The 19,814-nt window shown below is 43.2% G+C and overlaps 2 protein-coding genes across 5 annotated transcripts in view; both read left to right on the top strand.

Moving 5' to 3' along the window:
• Window positions 1–2,837: 2,837 nt before the first annotated feature.
• Window positions 2,838–10,637, top strand: LOC121530898 (DNA-directed RNA polymerase III subunit RPC4). 2 transcript variants are annotated; one of them, XM_041836251.1, is made up of 9 exons: window positions 2,838–2,948; window positions 5,906–6,074; window positions 6,175–6,218; window positions 6,332–6,486; window positions 6,770–6,894; window positions 6,994–7,165; window positions 7,572–7,822; window positions 7,923–8,075; window positions 10,133–10,637. In XM_041836251.1, exons 2-9 carry the CDS (start codon window positions 5,907–5,909, stop codon window positions 10,250–10,252), a joined length of 1,188 nt encoding a protein of 395 aa, XP_041692185.1. In that variant the 5' UTR covers window positions 2,838–2,948; window position 5,906; the 3' UTR covers window positions 10,253–10,637. The 2 variants fall into 2 exon arrangements, with proteins under 2 accessions (XP_041692185.1, XP_041692186.1); XM_041836252.1 differs by having other exon boundaries at window positions 2,838–3,006.
• Window positions 10,638–11,223: 586 nt separating this feature from the next.
• Window positions 11,224–19,814, top strand: part of LOC121530897 (glycerol-3-phosphate acyltransferase 4) — a 30,513-nt gene continuing 21,922 nt past the window's right edge. Inside the window, exons 1-2 of one of the 3 annotated variants that reach the window (XM_041836249.2) lie at window positions 11,224–11,404; window positions 16,119–16,773. In XM_041836249.2, the coding sequence (XP_041692183.1) occupies window positions 16,600–16,773 (174 nt within the window). In that variant the 5' untranslated portion in view covers window positions 11,224–11,404; window positions 16,119–16,599. The other 2 variants (XM_041836250.2, XM_045226905.1) reach the window with 2 other exon arrangements.

Here is a 19,814-nt window from a genome sequence, read left to right as displayed (position 1 = left end):
GCCACCATCACCTACGCGGAGTTCTCCCGCCGCTTCAGAGCAGTTTTCGACCATCCACCTGAGGGGAAAGCGGCGGGGGAGCGTCTGTTCCACCTCCGACAGGGGAAGAGGAGCGCACAGGAGTTCGCCCTGGAGTTCCGGACTCTAGCGGCGGATGCAGGGTGGAATGAGAGGGCCCTCATCGACCACTATCGATGTTTATTTTTGTATTGTATATTTGACTAGTAAAGTCTGTTTGACTGAGCTTCTGTGTCCTGCGCCTGACTCCGACACTGCATCCACATCAGCCACATTGACATAAAGCTATCAATGCTACTGAGGTTTGAGAAGGTTTTGCCTGAAAAAGTACAGATAGGATTCCATGTCAATGTCCAATAATTTGTCCCAATCCCCTTTGCTGTGTTTTAAATGCCAAAGAATGGGACATGTAGCTGCTCAGTGTAAAGGAAAGAAAAGATGTGCCAACCCACTGGGCACAGAGGTCAATTCAACTACTAGTTTTGATTTACATTTGGTGGATGCCAGGTGCAGAGAGAGGCTAGAGAGTCCCAGAGATATAGAATCAATCATGATGTCTCATATGCAGAGGCTGTAAAACAGATTGGTGGAACTACTAGTTGGACTGATGGGGCTACCATGGCTGCTCTCGTAGTAACTGGACCTAGAACTGGTGCTTCTACTAATCCTGACATGGTTTTGAGGCCTGTTCAGAAATCTTGCTCCCATAAATGTGCTGTGTCAAAGGACACTGATTGTATATAAAATTGACTTCATATCTTTCACCGGAAAGGTTATCAACACAACCCGGATTGTGGAAAGAAGAAATGCCAGGTTGAAGATTATTGTAGATACGGCAACAGAGTTATTAGGGTAACAGATGTCATGGTCGACATTATTTTTGAAATGCTGAAAAATCCTAAGGATGGATTGTCTCAGCATGATAGAGATAACGTTTGAAGAGGTTGGATGGGGTTGGGGGGAGGTTGGGAGGGGAGGGGGAGGGTTTGTTAGAAGTTATTGAGGATTTATTTGTTTATTTATACTGAAAAAATATATAAACACAACATGTAAAGTGTTGGTCCCATGTTTAATGAGCTGAAATAAAAGATCCTAGACATTTTCTGTACGCACAAAAAGCTTATTTCTCTCAAAATGTTTTTACATCCCTGCATTTCTCCTTTGCCAAGATTATCCATCCACCAGACAGGTGTGACATATCAAGAAGCTGATTAAACAGCATGATCATTACACACGTGCACCTTGTGCTGGGGACAATACAAGGCCACTCTAAAATGTGCAGTTTTGTCACACAACACAATACCACAGATGTCTCAAGTTTTGAGGGAGCGTGCAATTGGCGTGCTGACTGCAGGAATGTCCACCAGAGCTGTTGCCAGAGAATTGGATGTTCATTTATCTAACATATGCCACCTCTATTGTCATTTTAGAGGATTTGGCAGTACATCCAACCGGCCACACAACCGCAGAACTTCACATCAGGCTTCTTCACCTGTGGGATCTTCTGAGACCAGCCACCTGGAAAGCTAATGAAACTGTAGGTTTGCACAACCAAATATTTTCTGCACAAACTGTCAGAAACTGTCTCAGGGAAGCTCATCTGCATGCTCGTTGTCCTCACCAGGGTCTTGACCTGACTGCAGTTCGGCTTCGTAACCGACTTCAGTGGGCAAATGCTCACCTTTGATGGCCACTGGCACGCTGGAGAAGTGTGTGCTTCATGGATGAATTCCTGTTTGAACTGTACCAGGCAGATGGCAGACTTTGTGTATGGCATGGTGTGGGCGAGCATTTGCTGATGTCAACGTTGTGAAAAGAGTGCCCCGTGGTGACTGTGGGGTTATGGTATGGCAGGCATAAGCTACAGACAATGAACACAATTACATTTTATCGATGGCAATTTGAATGCACAGAGATACTGTGACGAGATCCTGAGGCCCATTGTCGTGCCATTCATCCTCCGCCATCACCTCATGTTTCAGCATGGTAATGCACAGCCCCATGTTGCAAGGATCTGTACACAAATCCTGGAAGCTGAAAATGTCCCAATTCTTCCATGGCCTGCATACTCACCAGTCATGTCACCCATTGAGCATGTTTGGGATGTGCTGGATTGACATGTACGACAGCGTGTTCCAGTTCCCGCCAATATCCAGCAACTTTGCATAACCATTTTATTTACTTTTTTATTTCACCTTTATTTAACCAGGTAAGCCAGTTGAGAACAAGTTCTCATTTACAACTGCGACCTGGCCAAGATAAAGCAAAGCAGTGCGATAAAAAAAAAATAACAACACAGAGTTACATATGGGATAAACAAAACATAAAGTCAAAAATACAACAGAAAATATATATACAGTGTGTGCAAATGTAGCAAGTTATGAAGGGGAGTGGGACAACATTCCACAGGCCACAATCAACATCGTGATCAACTCTATGCGAAGGACATGTGTAGCGCTGCATGAGGCAAATGGTGGTCACACCAGATACTGACTGGTTTTCCGATTCAGGTCCTTACCTTTTTTTAAGGTATCCATGACCAACAGTTGCATATCTGTATTCCCAGTCATGTGAAATCCATAGATTAGGACCTAATGAATTTATTTCAATTTAATGATTTCCTTATATGAACTATAACTTGTTGCATGTTGCGTATATACTTTTGTTCAGTGTATTTTCTTAGTAGTACAGAATTAGGCAACCCATGATTGATCGCACAATCCAGCATAGGTGGCGGCATGCACCTTAAACGGTTGTTTGCGAACCGCCATTATACCATAGAAAAAGAAGAAATCCTGCGCATGTTTGATCCGCAAAAACACAAGAAGCAACGTCACGTCTAGCTGTCATGGCGCTGTACAGCAGTCAATGCTGACTTTTTGAGTAGACCACTGGCTGAAGAAATCGACACGGTTTTACTTATAGAAGGGGTACAGTACATTTAAACGCAATAATCTTGGTTTGGTGAATATCTATAGAAGCAATCAGGTAATTGTAATAAGACAACAATATCTAAACGCAGTGTCAGAGTCATTGCTAACTAGCTAAGCTAGCTAGCGAGCTAATGTAACCAGCATGCATTGTTGCAATGTGTTGACAACTTCTTGATTCTCAGTTGCGGTAGCTATAACGTTGTCTAGCTACCAATAGCATAGCTCTGTAAAACATGAAGAATGTGGTATCATAGACAAACATAAAGCTATGTGCATTCCATCCAATGATTTATACATACACTAGATGACTGATAGGGGGCGCTGTGTTGAATCCACTGTGCCTCCATTACATTTTACATTTTAGTAATTTAGCAGATGCTCTTATCCAGAGCGACTTACAGTTAGTGAGTGCATAATTATTTTATTTTTTCATACCCCCGGTGGGAATCGAACCCACAACCCTGGCGTTGCAAACGCCATGCTCTACCAACTGAGCTACATCCCTGCCGGCCATTCCCTCCCCTACCCTGGGCCAATTGTGCGCCGCCCCATGGGTCTCCTGGTCGCGGCCGGCTACGACAGAGCCTGGATTCGAACCAGGATCTCTAGTGGCACAGCTAGCACTGCGATGCAGTGCCTTAGACCACTGTGCCACTCCATCTTGGCACTCCCCCAACATTATAGGTTTTGGCACATTTATTCTATTGCGGACACCATAATGTACATGTGTCAAACTAATTCCACAGTGGGCCGAGTGTCTGCATGTTTTCGCTCCACCCTTGTACTTGATTGATGAATTAAGGTCACTAATTAGAACTCCCCTTACCAGGTTTTCTAGGTCTTAATTGAAAGGAAAAAACTACCTGCAGACACTCTGTACAAATCATTCATTTTACAAATTCTCATGACAATGCATCATGCAAATTAGTTAGAGAACCCAAGGGGGACCCACTACACGGGGACCCCTCAGGGGTCTGTGCTTAGTCCCCTCCTGCACTCCCTGTTCACCACGACTGCGTGGCCACGCACGACTCCAACACCATCATCAAGTTTGTTGACGACAAGACGGTGGTAGACCTGATCACCGACGGCGATGAAACCGCCTACAGGGAGAATGTCAGAGACTTAGCAGTGTTGTACCAGGACAACCACCTCTCCCTCATCGTCAGTAAGACCAAGGAGCTGATCGTGGACTATAGGGGTAGAGCACTCCCCCAACCACATCGACAGGGCTGTTGTGGAGCGGGTCGAGAACTGTATCACTGCATGGTATGGCAAATGCACTGCCTTCGACCGCAAAGAGATACAGAGGGTGGTGCGGACAGCCCAGTACATCACTGGGGCCGAGCTCCCTGCCATCCAGGACCTCTATATCAGGTGGTGTCAGAGGAATGCCCAAACAATTGCCAAAGACTCTAGTCACCCAAGCCATAGACTGTTCACTCTGCTACTGTCCGGCAAATGGTACCGGAGCATCGGCTCTCGGACCAACAGTCTATGAGACAGCTTCTACCCCCAAGCCATAAGACCGCTAAATAGCCAAACTGCTAAATAGTCAATTAATGGTACCCAAACTATCTGCACTGACCCTATGCACACTCACTAGACTATATATATATATATATATATACTCACTCACACACACAACCCACACAAATTCACATTTCACACACTATATACGCATACCGACACAACACAAACGCATACACATTACGCACACACTTTTACTCATCATTAGCTGCTGCTACTCTGTTCTTTATTTTACTCTTATTATCTATCCTGATGCCTAGTCACTTTACCCTGCCTTCATGTACATATCTACCTCAAATACCTTGTACCTCTGCACATTGATTTGGTACTGGTACTCCCTGTATATAGCTCCATTCTTTTGTATTTTATTTTATTCCTTTTGTGTTACTATTTTTATTATTATTTTAAAACTCTGCATCGTCGGGAAGGGCTCGTAAACAAGCATTTCACAATTGTCTACACCAGTTGTATACGGCGCATATGACAAATAAGATTTGATTTGAAGGCCACCGGGTCCCCCTCTTGGGTTCTCAGCTGAAGGTATGGACCACAGCTGGCTCCATTTGAACTAAAATCCCGACACTCTGTTTTAACGTTTAGAAACGTTATTAATCCTCGCATGCGATACGGTTTTGGAAACCTTTGGAACTTAAATCAAATGTTTATTGGTCAAATACACAGTTTAGCAGATGTTATAGCGGGTGCAGCGAAATGCTTATGTTACTAGCTCCTAACAATGCAGTAAAATGTCAAACAGGTACACAAATAATAAATACAAATTTTGTAGGCAATTTGGACCTTATGGCTGTGGAATCTAGTGGAAACTCGCGCTAAGAGCATTATTTTTATACCTCAATGGCTAAAAGAGAATCTGGCACGAGCAAATTACCAGTGAGAATTCACAATCTGTGAGCTTTATCATGCTGTGACTTCAATCACAAGCGTAAAAAAGCGAATCATTTGATTGTGAGCCATAGCCGCGGGAAGTAGTTTGGGGGTTGGGTTGTTGCGATTTATTAATTTATTATTTTATGCCCGCACTACAGGCGGCTATATCGGTCCACTAATACAGGACTAGTAAAGGTCCAGTGCACTACTTTTGTAAAAATGTATTCGTATTTCTTTTTTTATCCTGATTTTTCAGGGGGTGCTGCAGCACCCTCAGCACTCCTACTTCCCGCGGCTATGTTGTGAGCTATTTCACGCTGTGAACATTTTTACTTGACACCGGGCAGTGTCGCATCAGGGCATTTGCCTCAGGCAGCATATAGATATGTGGAATGACACAATGGAATTGGAGTCATGATAAGGACTACATGCAAATATACTGTAGGTGTTCTTGTGAAGACTTATTGAATGAAGCGTTGTGGATAGTTATCCGTTTAGCTTTCCTATAAAATTCTCTCCCTAATTGCTTTGTCAAGGATGGCGGAGCCAGGCTCAAGCGACCCTGGTGGCCCCTCTAGCACTCCGGCAACGCCCGGAGGGAGTGGAAGGGGGTTGGTGATGGGACGCCGGCTTCCAGCTACCCTCTCCACCGGCCGCTTCCCTTCCATGCGCGCCAAAGACCTCACCTTAGGAGGGGTGAAGAAGGTAGGCTCAGTGAATTGTATGGTGTTTTTAATGATCTATCACCAGCGCTTGTGCATTTGTTTGACTAAGTCCATCTTGACTCCCATGTTTTATATTTCAGAAAACCTTCACCCCTAACATTATTGGCCGAAAAGCTAAAGAAGAGTAAGTTGTTGTTCTTTCTGTGACGATATGTGATTACATGATTCTGAAATGTTTTCCAGCACATACTAAAGGACCATATGTTGACAGCGGAGTTTTACTTTCTTCTACTATAGGCAGAAGGTTGAGGCTGGGCAAAGGAGGGAAAGGAGAGAGAATGATCGGGGTCGTGAGCGAGGTGGTAGAGGTGGTCGGGGCCGAGGACGTCCAGAAGTCATCCAGTCCCACTCCATCTTTGAGCAAGGGCCTGCAGAGATGATGAAGAAAAGAGGTAGGATCGGAGTCATTCATTCAACTGGAATTCCATAACATTTTGTTTTATGGTATCATTACCATATTGGTGTATCATTACGTTTTTGTGGTCCTCTGTAGCTCAGCTGGTAGAGCACGGCGCTTGTAACGCCAGGGTAGTGGGTTCGATCCCCGGGACCACCCATACACTAAAATGTATGCACGCATGACTGTAAGTCGCTTTGGATAAAAGCGTCTGCTAAATGGCATATTATTATTATTATTATTATTAACCCCTACGTTTCTTCCTGTGCTCTATCCAGGCGGCTATGAAGGTGAGAGAGATGCACCAAGTGTGGGTCCCTCACCCATTATCAACATCAAGAAGGAGAAGAGGGAGACTGAGGAAGAGACCAAAGAAATTTTGCGCAATCTGGAACGAGACAATGTGAGTACTCCATGTACCTATGTCTCATACTGTCGGCCTGTACATGAATTGTCTATTTCCTTGTCCACTTATGAGTAATTTGCAACTAATTTCCACCAGTTCCTGGATGACCCTCACCTAAGGAGTGATGTAAGGAGCTGTCCTGTTCAGCTGCCCCTGGCTGTGTCAGGGTGGGGATTCAAGGAGGAAAGTGATGTCACTGATATAGCCTCCAAATCAGACAAGACTGAGGAGGACAGTGAGAACATGGAGGGAACAAATGCATTCAAAGGTAACTATAATCACAGCTCTTACATCGTCAACATTCATTTATTTTTATTTTTTTAGTCATTTAGCAGACGCTCTTATCCAGAGCGACTTACAGTTTAGTGAATACATATATATATATTTTTTATTTTTATACTGGCCCCCCGTGGGAATCGAACCCACAACCCTGGCGTTGCAAACACAACCTTTGGCTGCTCATAGTTGGTTAAAATTGTATGATGCACAACAGATGATGACATCAGTGTCTATGGATGATGTTACCGGAAACACTTATCAACTTCTATCTTTTTTACTACAAAACATAGAAATCTGACACACTATATAAATTCATGTCAGTTCAAATTAAACAAAATGGCAAAGCAATGGACTCTAACTGTCTAGGCCATTTGTCTCCCTCCCTCTCTCTTCAGTGAAGCAGGAGCCAGAAGATGCTCCAGAGGTTAAGAAGATGGAACCCACTTTCAGACCTCCTCCACTCCCTGAGCCTGAAGTTTTACCTGAGCTGCTGGAGACCTGGAGTCAGAGCAAAGAGGAGGAGCTGTTCTTCATCCAGCTCCCTGACTCTCTACCAGGGCAGCCGCCCACCCAAGAGGTCAGGCCAGTGAAGACAGAGATGCAGTCAGAGGATGGACAGTCCATGCTATTGAAAACTGAATCTCAAGTAGGTATTCAGGTGTATGAAATATGTGGTTCAGACAGTAAGGCTACTGTGTACACTATATACGATCAGTTTGTTTGTGTGTCTGTCCTCTGTGGAATAGGAGGAGGAGCAGGAAGAAAACAGTTGCCATCTGAGGGACCTGCAGGAGGGTCTGGTGGGACGACTGTTGGTTCGGAAGTCTGGTCGAGTGCAGCTCATACTGGGGCATGTCACACTAGATGTGGCTCTGGGAACCTCATGCGCTTTCCTCCAGGTCAGAGAAAACACAACCTTTGGCTGCTCATAGTTGGTTAAAATTGTATGATGCACAACAGATGATGACATCAGTGTCTATGGATGATGTTACCGGAAACACTTATCAACTTCTATCTTTTTTACTACAAAACATAGAAATCTGACACACTATATATACAAAAGTATGTGGACACCCCTTCAAATTAGTAGATTCTGCTATTTCAGCCACACCCATGCAATCTCCATAGACAAACATTGGCAGTAGAATGGCCTTACTGAAGAGCTCAGTGACTTTCAACGTGGCACCGTCATAGGATGCCACCTTTCCAACAAGTCAGTTCGTCAAATTTCTGCCCTGCTAGTGTAAGTGCTGTTAGTGTGAAGTGGAAATGTCTAGGAGCAGCAACGGCTCAGCCGCGAAGTGGTAGGCAACACAAGCTCACAGAACGGGACCGCCGAGTGCTGAAGCGCGTAGCTCATAAAAAACATCTGTCCTCAGTTGCAACACTCACTACCGAGTTCCAAACTGCCTCTGGAAGCAACGTCACCACAATAACTGTTCTTCGGGAGCTTCATGAAATGGGTTTCCATGGCCGAGCAGCCACACACAAGTCTAACATCACAATGCCAAGTGTCGGCTGGAGTGGTGTAAAGCTTGCTGCCATTGGACTCTGGAGCAGTAGAAATGCATTCTCTGGAGTGATGAATCACGCTTCACCATCTGGCAGTCCGACGGACTAATCTGGGTTTGGCGAATGCCAGGAGAACGCTACCTGCCCTAATGCATAGAGCAACTGTAAAGTTTGATGGAGGAGGAATAATGGTTTGGGGTTGTTTTTCATGGTTCGGGCTAGGCCCCTTAGTTCCAGTGAAGGGAAATCTTAACGCTACAGCATACAATGACATTCTAGATGATTCTGTGCTTCCAACGTTGTGGCAACAGTGTGGGGAAGGCCCTTTCCTGTTTCAGCATGACAATGCCCCCGTGCACAAAGCGAGGTCCATACAGAAATGGTTTGTCGAGATCGGTGTGGAAGAACTTGACTGGCCTGCACAGAGCCCTGACCTCAATCCATCGAACACCTTTGGGATGAATTGGAATGCCGACTGCGAGCCAGGCCTAATTGCCCAACATCAGTGCCCGACCTCACTAATGCTCTTGTGGCTGAATGGAAGCAAGTCTCCGCAGCAATGTTCTAACATCCAGTGGAAAGCCTTGCCAGAAGAGTGAAGGCTGTTATAGCAGCAAAGGGGGGACCAACCTCATATTAATGCCCATGATTTTGGAATGAGATGTCCACATACTTCTGGTCATGTAGTGTATGTTGGTGATGAATTTGATGTTAGAAAAAGAGTGGAATTTCCCTTTAAATCTTCACTTATCTGTAGTTGTATGTAAACATACAGTTGTAGCCAATTAAATTGGCACCTTTTGCACTTTTCTTAAATAAGTTGAAATTGAAAAACACTTTTGGTCATCACACCTTCTTATTGGATCTTCAACATTGAGGAGACAATTAAATTTTTTTAAACTTATGTAATGGACAAAATTATTGCCACCCCGGAGCTAGTACTTGGTTTGCATATCCTTTGGCCAAAGTAACTGCAGAAATACGCTTATAGTAGCCATCGGTAAACTTGCTTCACCTTTCTACTGACAATTTGGCCCACTTTTCAGCAGCAAACTGCTCTAATTCTTCAATATTTGAAGGGTGCCATCTACAAACTGCTGTTTTCAGATCTCAACATAGGTTTTGGATGTGATTCAGATCAGGAATCATTGCTGGCTACTCCAGAACAGTCCAGCATCTCTTCTTAACAATTCCTGGGTGCTTTTTGATGTGTGTTTCGGGTCATTGCCATGCTGGAAGACCCACAACCTTCAATGGAGACCCAGTTTTTAGACACTGGGTTGAACATTGGACCACAAAACACCTGATACTCTGCTGATTCCCTGATGCCTTTTTTTTCAAATTCAACTTATTTTACACAAAATTGGGAATTATTTAAGCGAAGTGCAAGGGTGCCAATATAATTGCCCCCCCCCCCCCCCACCCCCCCACCCCACCCCCTTAGGAGCTGGTGTCAGTTGGAACAGGAGAGGGCCGGACTGGTGACTTGTCAGTGCTGGGACACATCAAACACAAATTGGTTTGCTCGCCAGACTTCGAAGCCCTGCTGGAGAACAGAGTATGATGAACCAGGACTGGACGAACAGGACAAATATAAGCACCCACTATTAGACCAGGGTTTCTACAGGACAGTGGGGACCACATCCAGAAAAACACACAGACATGCAGTGCTGTATAAGGACAGTAGTACCACAAGCAGACATTGCACCTAAATCCTATACATGTTTTTTCAGGTGTCCATTGTTGTACATTGGCCCTGGATAGTTTCAGGATGTGTAATAGAAAGTATTGTTACACAGATTTCCTACCACTAGTTTGTCAGAAAAGATGGCCTGTTTACAGAACATTGTATTTATTTTTCTCTGCTGAAAGTAATGGGGGAAGATTCCCTTGTTTGAGATGTTTAAAAAAGGTGTGCTAAATGACTCCAATAAAGGGAAGGTACAGTATTCTCTCATTAAAAATGATTAGCCTACATGAATGTGCCAAATTCCAAATGTCTTATGTAGTGGTAAAAAATATAGGTGGGTAAACTCTGATTGCCGGTTGCGGTGTAAAAATGTACGTTCCCTATACTTTCAGTTAATTTTTCTGCAAAAGGTGAGTAAACTGTCAGTCAAAAAAGGTGGGTAAACTGCATTTACTTGCGTTTACCCTCCACTACGCCATCAGGTCTAAGCTTGGGAGGGGTAAGTGGAGAAGTAATATTGCCCCTGTGGTATCTTGTAAACACATACCTAAATTATTGGACGTAAGATGAATAAAAAGAACAAAAGTTCCTGTATGCTTTATGTATTGCTATACTTATATTAGCACTGAAGCTCTTAGGTCTAGGTCACTTGTTATTCTTCAAACATTTCCAGTGTGATCCATATCTTTTAAACTTTACATGATGCGAGATGAGGATGTATCTGGGTCTAGCGTGGATTGCATTTACCTAACTAAATCAGATGTATGATTGCCCTCATTGGGCCTACTGTGATGTATTTTATATAAATGTATTTTGTGGTCAGCATTAAGTAATGCGCCAGTGTTTCCACGTCCCACCACCAGATGTCAGTTTAGAGACGAAGGGAGGATGTTTTTGTTCTTGCTGAAAAACGAGACCGCAAAACCGACGAGATTCTCGCAGGAACATCTGATGCGCACCATCCTCGTTCATCACATAGCATCTATGCGGCTGTCGGTTGGCCACGGGTGGAGACAACAATGTGAGGTGAGTACATTAATGTAGCCATCTAACCACGTTTCAGGAAATTGTATCTCAACATCGTCTTCCAGGATAGAACGCTAACGTAGTACTAAAACATCGACTGCTTGATACTGGTTGTTCTTGATTGAGTACAGCGTCAATAGTTACCACAGCCACAAAGTCCTAATCATGTCTAAACCCCGCCTGTTTCTACAATTTATCTTCTTAAAATATGATTTTAAACCTAACCTTAACCACACTGCTAACCTTATGCCTAACATTAAATTAAGACCAAAAAGCAATGTTTTGTTTATGAATTTGTACCATATCGCTAGCCAATTTTGAATGTGTGGCTGTGGTAACTAGTGACAACCTGAGGACTGCTGGTTAGAAGAGCATTTTAGCTAACCATATAACCCTTTTCTTAACCTAATTCTCCTAAACTGCTATGTTACTACTAAGCTGCTGTGTAAGTTATAACCTGCCAAGAAAGTCACTTTTTGTCGTAGCTGTATTCCACCTAGTCAGTACAGTAACGCGTTATACTAGCCTAGCTAGTTTGTCCTAGAAATAGGCGGCTAAACTCAACTCCACAATTTAAGAATAGCCCGCAATTAATGTGTAATTGCGGACTATTCTTTGGCTGCTGACATCCAGTCCGCCCACACTGGTTGCCCGCTCAACCCCATGGTAAATCCTGGAGTTGGGTTTAATTGGCTAGCCCTAAAAGTGTGATTATGGATTGGATGCATGAATCGTGACACATTATTAGCTAGCATCCGTGTAAATTCTAGCTTCCTGGTCCGCTAGAGATAATGTGTTAGATTATTGTAACAGTCAGAAAATGTACGTACATAATGTTCTTGATTCTCATACTGTGCAATAGCAAGCCCTTCACAAAAATGTAATCAGCAAGCCAGCTACATAGTTAACTAGTCGGCTTCCGTTGCTATAATAACAGGTAGTGAGTCGTGACTGGCGCGATGAGTGATAGTTAGTGGAAATAGTAGCGTATTTTATATAGTGTACATTGAATAGTGGCGTTAGTAATAGGCCCTTTTCACGTGACGTCAGACAACTTCCGTTCTGCCGCGATGCAGGTTATGTTTACATCCGGTGTCGCTTAGGAACGCTTAGCTAGTAGCACATCATTATGGAGTTCACCCAGTCCCTTTCACATCTGCCACCAATACGACTTAACGACGTAGAACGACTTGCTGACAAGTGGTCCCTTACTTCAAGATCGAAGCTTGATAAAGGCTACAAGTTCTTCGTTGAAGGTTACCTGTTTGATTATGAAGGTACGTGTTTATCTTTATTTAGCTTAAATTAGCCCTATGCTAGCGAAGGTTATGAGCTGACGAGTTTCTGTTTTGCAGCCTCTTTTTAATATTACTGCTGTTTGTATCGACCGTAAAATAAGAGTCAGTAATGTATTAATGGCTAATGCTGCGCCCTTTCTCCCAATCACTGTATTGAAACAGTCTCAAGTGTAGTTAACGGTGAGGTGACAGTGAGAGGGCGATGTTACAGGTCCATGAAGAAAAATGAGGAGGCTCATCGGCTTCAGGTTTCTCAGATAAACAGTTCTCTAACATTATGATAAGATAGGTTAAGATAGATAAGTTTTCTTTTTGTTGTGTTTTGCTGCGGTTGCAGATTTAATAAGAATGATTCCACAAAGTTCCACTGTGGATCAGTTTGTTTCTCAGTCTGAGCTCTGATTTTGTATCATTAAACTTAATACACAACGAAATTCTTACAAACCGATGTGGGTTGTTGACGGCAATAAAGACTGGGAAAGATTCTGTGATAACTCAAAATGTTCAAATTTTCGATAAGTGTTGGCACTACTTGTCAAAGGTTTCAGAACAGCCAATTTTTCTTAATTAAAAAAAAGAAATTGGGTTTTGAAAATTGTGTACAGTAGTTTATAATGAAACGCAGAAAAAAATGTTTTGTAAGTACAGCACTAATTGTTATGTCTCTATGAACAGGTTACACTAGACTCTGCAGAGGTTCCTGTGGTACTCAATCACATGTCATGTTCCTGCTCTGCTGGGAAAGCACTATGTAATCACATAGTAGCACTTCTTTTTCAAAGTGCTCACTATGTTACCATGGGCTTTAAGACAGTGCCATTGCCTCTGTCATGCACCAGCGCACTGCAGACCTGGCACCGGCCTAGGACACAGGTCAGACATTATTTGTTACACTGATGCAGAACTTTGCAGTTTGTATTGACTTTTGACAATGTATTGTTCATCATTATTATATCACAGGAATTGTACCAGAGGCCACCAATGATATGGCGGTGTGTAAACCAGCGGCTAAGAAAAAAACAAGTGTCAGAGCTGGTGTGAAGTGCACACTGTACCGAGCCTATGATGGTGAGTCTGAATGAGCCCCCGCCTGTACTAGAGCACAAAGACTTTAGTGCATTTCTAAAATAATACAAACATAAAAGTGATTATTATTTGTTACTTTTTATATAGACTTTCAGTGGATATTTTTTTATTTGTATTAGAAGCATGTACGAGACTGGATGAGTGTGGTTGTCTTTTTTAGTGAAAAAGATAAGGTGGCATTTAATGAAATCTAAACTTGACATATCTCACTTTCATGCCAGGGCCTATTCCGGATCCTCACGTCATGGCCAGTGCTGAGAAACTGAAAGACATCCGTCCACAACCAGGGATTTGCAAATTGCTGCACGGGCTTGAGGGCCTTAATTTGGTGGACTCTAAATTTGGCCCTGTGCCATTTGGGTCTGTGCTTTCTTACCAGTGCCCTCTAGAATTAAGTAGAGATATTATTAAACACCCTGGTGCCAGTGAGTTTCCTCAGTTGCCTATTGAAGGTTACAACTTTAAATTTCCCATTGATTTTGAGCCCAACTACATACAACAATGTCATTTGGACAGCCTGATTGTGTCAGAGGAGATGTCTGCTGCTATTGAAGCAGAAACAAGAATGCAGTCAGAATGCCAGCTGTGGAGCCAGGTACGCAAACCCCGACTGACAGCCAGCAGATTCCGTGAAATATGCCATGTTCGTGGGGGAGTTGTCTGCCAAGGCTTTGGCAACCCGCATTCTGAGAGGAACTCCTCAGACAGCTGCTATGAGAAGAGGGTTGGATCTGGAACCTGAGATACTGAGGCAATATTCTGATTTTTGTGATGTCTCTCTGAAACAATGCGGGGTCATCATCCACCCTGATTCACCTCACCTTGCAGCCAGCCCGGATGCTAAAGTCTTCTGCCCAACAGAAGCACCACCATTTGGTCTTGCTGAGGTTAAGAGTTGCGATGTTGAAAATGTTACCCAAGTTAAACACCTGGTCACAGTTAAAGGCCAGGCCTGCCTTAAGAAGAGCCACAAATACTACTATCAGGTTCAAGGCCAACTCGCCTTAAGCGGACTTCAGTGGTGTGACTTCATTACAGATACCCGCACTGACTTCACAGTTGAGAGAATCTTTAGGGATGAGGAGATTATCCACTCAATGCGACAGAAGCTTGATCATTTCTATTATAACATCTACATGGATGTCTTCTTAAGTTATAAAACATAAGGCAGAATTTTGTGTAAATAGTGTTAAGGTAAATGTGGAAGGTGAACCTTTGACATTTTTTTCTTTAACTGCAAATTAACTTGTCATATACTGTATATCTCCTATGTACTGAAACACACATTTTGAAAAGGATTGTGATGTAAATGTCGACATGTTTTTCTTTAACTGCAAATGAACTTCATTGTGTTATATACTGTATATCTATGTATTGAAATACAAATTTTGAAAAGGATTGCGATGTTGTAAATGCTCTTACCAAAATCAAAAAGGATTGGAAGCAGTTGCTTGCAAACATATATTTAATAGTTCCATCAGTGCCATGACACATAAGCACATAACATGGTTAATAGTTGGATATTTTTACAATATATCACATTAGGTTCATTAATAGCTATGAAAAAGTTATTACCCTTAACAAAAACATACAGTATAACATTAGATCCCAGATATGGTACTCCTTCACCCTCCATATGGCCCTCTCGACTAAAATCCTCAGCCGGGCGATGGCCTGGGTCTTAAGAGTGTCCTCCCTGCTGAGCTGAGGAGATTTTTTCAGTGGAGGGATGACGAGGGTTGCCCCCACTTCTGACAACATCCTCTCGATCAGGAAACCCTTGTCCGCCATTAATTCATCTCCGGGCTGAAGTAAATGCAAGATCTGACATTTCCGTGTTATTTCCATGTCGGAGATGGAGCCTGTGTAGAGCTTTGATACAAATGTGATAACACCACATGGAGCTACACCAATCAGCCCTTTAAAGGTGGTGTGATTTTTGTAGCTCGAAAAGGTTTCTGACTGTAGTGAGAGGGAGGATGGTGTTTCACAGCGGATCTCGGTGCAGTCTACTATAAGAATCTGCAAGAACTTGTAACTAGCTACAAAGAACTAGCTAACTTTACGAAGAACACACTTGGCTGGCCTGACCATCCTAACATTTGAGTCATAATCCGAAGGAGAGAGACGCCACACTAGCATCCAGGTCGTGTCCATCATGCGCAGTTAAAATTAACCTACGTTATTTGCGTAAAGCTTCATATTGGTTGATTCTGATACATCCCAAGTGGGGGACACATTTCTACAACGAGTTAGCAAGTCGGAAAGATTTTCCTAGTTCCGACTAGCACGTAGGCCTAACCTTGTGTTTTTGTTTACATCTGTTTCAGGTACATGTGATAGTCAACTAAACAGTGGCAACTTTTGGATCCTTTCAATGCACAATATTCTCAAGCCCTTTCACGGTCCATAAAAAAACGTGTGTTCGGGTGTAGTGGAGGATGGAATTATAATTTTGTGTCGAGTTCAACAAAAAAAAAATCATAGTAGACCAACGCCCCACAATATGTTTGAATGATAAGAAGCTATAGAAAACAACTGAACTGAAAGACGGGAAGGCCCAGTTGCTATAACATATTTATAAAGCTGGGAGACACAGCAGCAAGATGCTGTCCGCTGCAGACATGGATTCACTGGCCAGTGTGAGGAGGAGTCTGGTCCGTCAGACATCTTAATGAAGGCACTGTTCTGGCTGAGAACTGAGACTGGGGTCCTAAAAGGCTGACAAGTGCGGCACTGTCCTCTCCTGCTGTTGGGTAGCCTTTATATTCTGTGTAGTAGGATCCCCCCATTGCCCCCTAAAGCCTCAAGATGGGCCCGTTCTTAGACTTCAACCCCTTTGATAACCTGCTGTGCATTCTCTTGGGCATCTCCTTCACGGTGTGGTTCACCCTACTGCTCGTCTTCATCATCGTGCCTGCCATCTTTGGAGTGTCCTTTGGCATTCGACGGCTCTACATGAAAACCCTACTGAAGATCTTTGAGGTGAGTGGAAACCACTTGACTGTTTGCAAGGGTTCACAGATGTTATCAGTTTGGTCAGAGGACATCACATCAGACATTTGCACATGTATGATTAATATGAATGATCAATAATAGATGGTAGGCATATATGTCACACAACATTTATGACTGATGTAGGCTTGAGTGGAGTGCATTGATTATACTCACTGTGTGCAGTGATGTGGCAGTTCCTTGCTTGACAGTGCACTTGACCCAAACTGGGACTTAGCAATGGGAATTCATTTTAGTGTAGGTCATGCGCACCTCCCCACCTTCAATCCCTCACCTTCTACATCAACGCTCTATTGTGTGAGTTCAGTTCAGGTCCGTATTTACAATGTGCTTCATTTGCTTCCCATGAGGTCACGACAAACACTTTTGTTGTCAAAGAGAGGCCTAGGCAGGACATGTAATATAAGATGGCTATAATGGATGTGTAATAGCAATAGCACACAAGCATAAAGTTAGCATCACTCTAATCAATGACTCAACAATGTAATGCATGTCAATATAGTGGGTCAGTGCCAAGAGAGTCATTAAAAACTTTGCTGGCTGGCCACTATAAGCCAATTGTTATAGTGGCACTCTTCACAACTCTGGCTTCACAGTGACCTTTTATCACTAGTACCCAGACAGTAGTTCATTCAGTGGTTGTTGGGCGGTGATGATGGCCAGGGGCCCTGCCTCCCCCTCATTATGTAACTATGGAGAGACTAGAGAGAACGGTACAGACCTGGGTACTAAAAGTCTTCATCTGGCTACATGTTTAAGGTATGAACATGACTTTGTGGGATCTGTGCTTCTGATCATAATTTATCAACATTCTCATTCTTGTTTAGCCTACTGATGGGTTCAAAAGTGTCTCTCAATATGATTAATCTAAAGTTTCAGTGGTTGATGGGAGTTAGCCTAGCTGTCTGTTCCTCTCACTAGTGTGATGAAACCAGAGAAGGTTATCTCCCTCTGTCTTCCTCTGGTTTGTTAAGTGCTGACAGTAAGCCTGTGAGCAGTTTCCACCAAACCCCTTTGAGAGAGAGTTCTAGTGGCAGAAATAAATGGGCCGGAGGGAGATGGCCGGGGCTGGAGATATGAGAGGTTTCTCAGCTCGCAGTAGTGCCAAGTCTAGTCTACCAACATTTTAATGAGAAAAGTAGGCTAAAGGGTAAAAATTACAGGTTTTTGGAAACTAGGTGATTGATAGTATGACAGAATATTTCCCCTCTTGGTTTGTGCAAGTACAGACCTTGGTATTGCTTGGATGAGTCAAGTCTCCAAAGCGGAAATCACATCCTTTGCTGCTGGTAACTTAAGTCACGAATGTAACCCCATAACCCGGATATGTGTGAGCTGGGCTATGGGAATTGTCTTTCTATCTAGGTTATGAACCTGAACTTTCTCTTCATGGTTAGTACACCAGATCTCATGCAGAGAAGGTCAGTCTCACAAGGAATACCTGGCTGGCTTTTATACCAGACTGATGACAATGCACTTTCTGTTCAACAATATTGCATCAACTGCAGGGTTAGGGGATGGGAAGGAGAGAATGAACAAGGGGGGACCCTGTAACTCCTACTCAGTCTAGGCTATGAGTGTAGAGGTATCACACACCAGCTCTTTTTTGGATAGTATTATGTAATCCTGTGCTACCACACCCCTCTGTCCTGAGCCATGTGCTGGCCTTGATTTGCCCTGTTCCAGTTCAGACTCAACAGGATTGCTCTGCTCGTCATCTACTAGCCTAAACCAAAGCAAACACATTTGTGTCCCTATAAGCTGCACTTTAGTCTTATGATTCACATGTCATGGTATTGTCATGTCGGTAAGGATATTGTTGTGGCCAACCAAATGCAAAATCTCCCCTCGGTGAGCAGTGTTATCCTTTCAAAAGGTGGGATGGTCAATTTCAGTTTCTAAAGAGAACTGTGTCCGTCGCCCTGTAGTGTTGTTGACATTGGCCTGGCACCGCTTAGTAGCAAATATGCTTTACCTCTTACTCTGTTGTGGTGGTCCTGTCCACAAGTGGTCAGTCTTGTAAATGTCCAGTTTTCCTGTCCTGTCAGAAGAATGTTGTTTCAGTTGATCAGGTAAACCTCAACTGCTGCCAAGGCCTGTTGCCCAGTAAAGCCTTTTAGAATGTGAGCACATTCTTTGCATTTTTGTTAGCCAGGTGCCCTGAGCTACTTCCATTAGCCAGCCATTTGGATCACATAACTGTATTGGAGTGTCATAGATGTGTAAAATGGATGCTTGAGCAGATTAGAATGTTCTGGCAGCAGAATTCTGCTGCTCTTCGCTCTGTTTTCTGTCTGTGTGAACATCAGGATCCTATAAAGATGTGATGTGTTGTGTGAACTTGCACCCAGCTCAGTGCCTGAGGTTGGAGTGAAAGTTTGAGAACAGCGGATCCCCTCCCACTTCCTCCTCTCCTCCCTGCTCTGCCTGTTGTTGCTAAGGCATGGGCAACACTGTCCTTTTCCAGCCTCTTACTGTAGTGTTTGTCTAGGTGTGCAAATACAGATACAGTATGAACATCTGCATTTAGCTTAGGTGAGCATGTTCTTTTAGGCCTACATAAAATGGACAATTACAATGTGAATGCATGTTTTTATATAAAATCGAATAATTCTAATTATTTCCATGGCAAGACTCTCCTCACAATCACTATCTGCCCTGGAATAGTAACATCAGACTAATAGCAAAATACCTTATCAACATAGTAGCATTAACTGCTTTATGTTATATTGTTTCAGTCTCGTGAAATATAGGCCTATTGAAAATGGCTTGTTGATATCATGTCTGCAATTTACTGCACGTCTTTATGAACTCAAGTGTTGTAGATAAAAGATAATGGACATATCAATCTGTCATTTTATTATCTAATCTGTCAAACTGCCACATAATTCCCGTAATAAAGCATGAAGCTGTTTTGGTCATTTTAAGTGGACAAAAAAATGTGTTGGTCTATTTAGAATTAGATTTTTGTCTGAATGAGGTTGAGGCAGAAAATGTGTTTCTCTACGAAA

Source organism: Coregonus clupeaformis, chromosome 18 (genome assembly GCF_020615455.1).
Source record: "Coregonus clupeaformis isolate EN_2021a chromosome 18, ASM2061545v1, whole genome shotgun sequence".
Classification (NCBI taxonomy): domain Eukaryota; kingdom Metazoa; phylum Chordata; class Actinopteri; order Salmoniformes; family Salmonidae; genus Coregonus; species Coregonus clupeaformis.
Note: the sequence above shows the minus strand (reverse complement) of the source record. Positions and strands in the feature narration are given on the sequence as shown.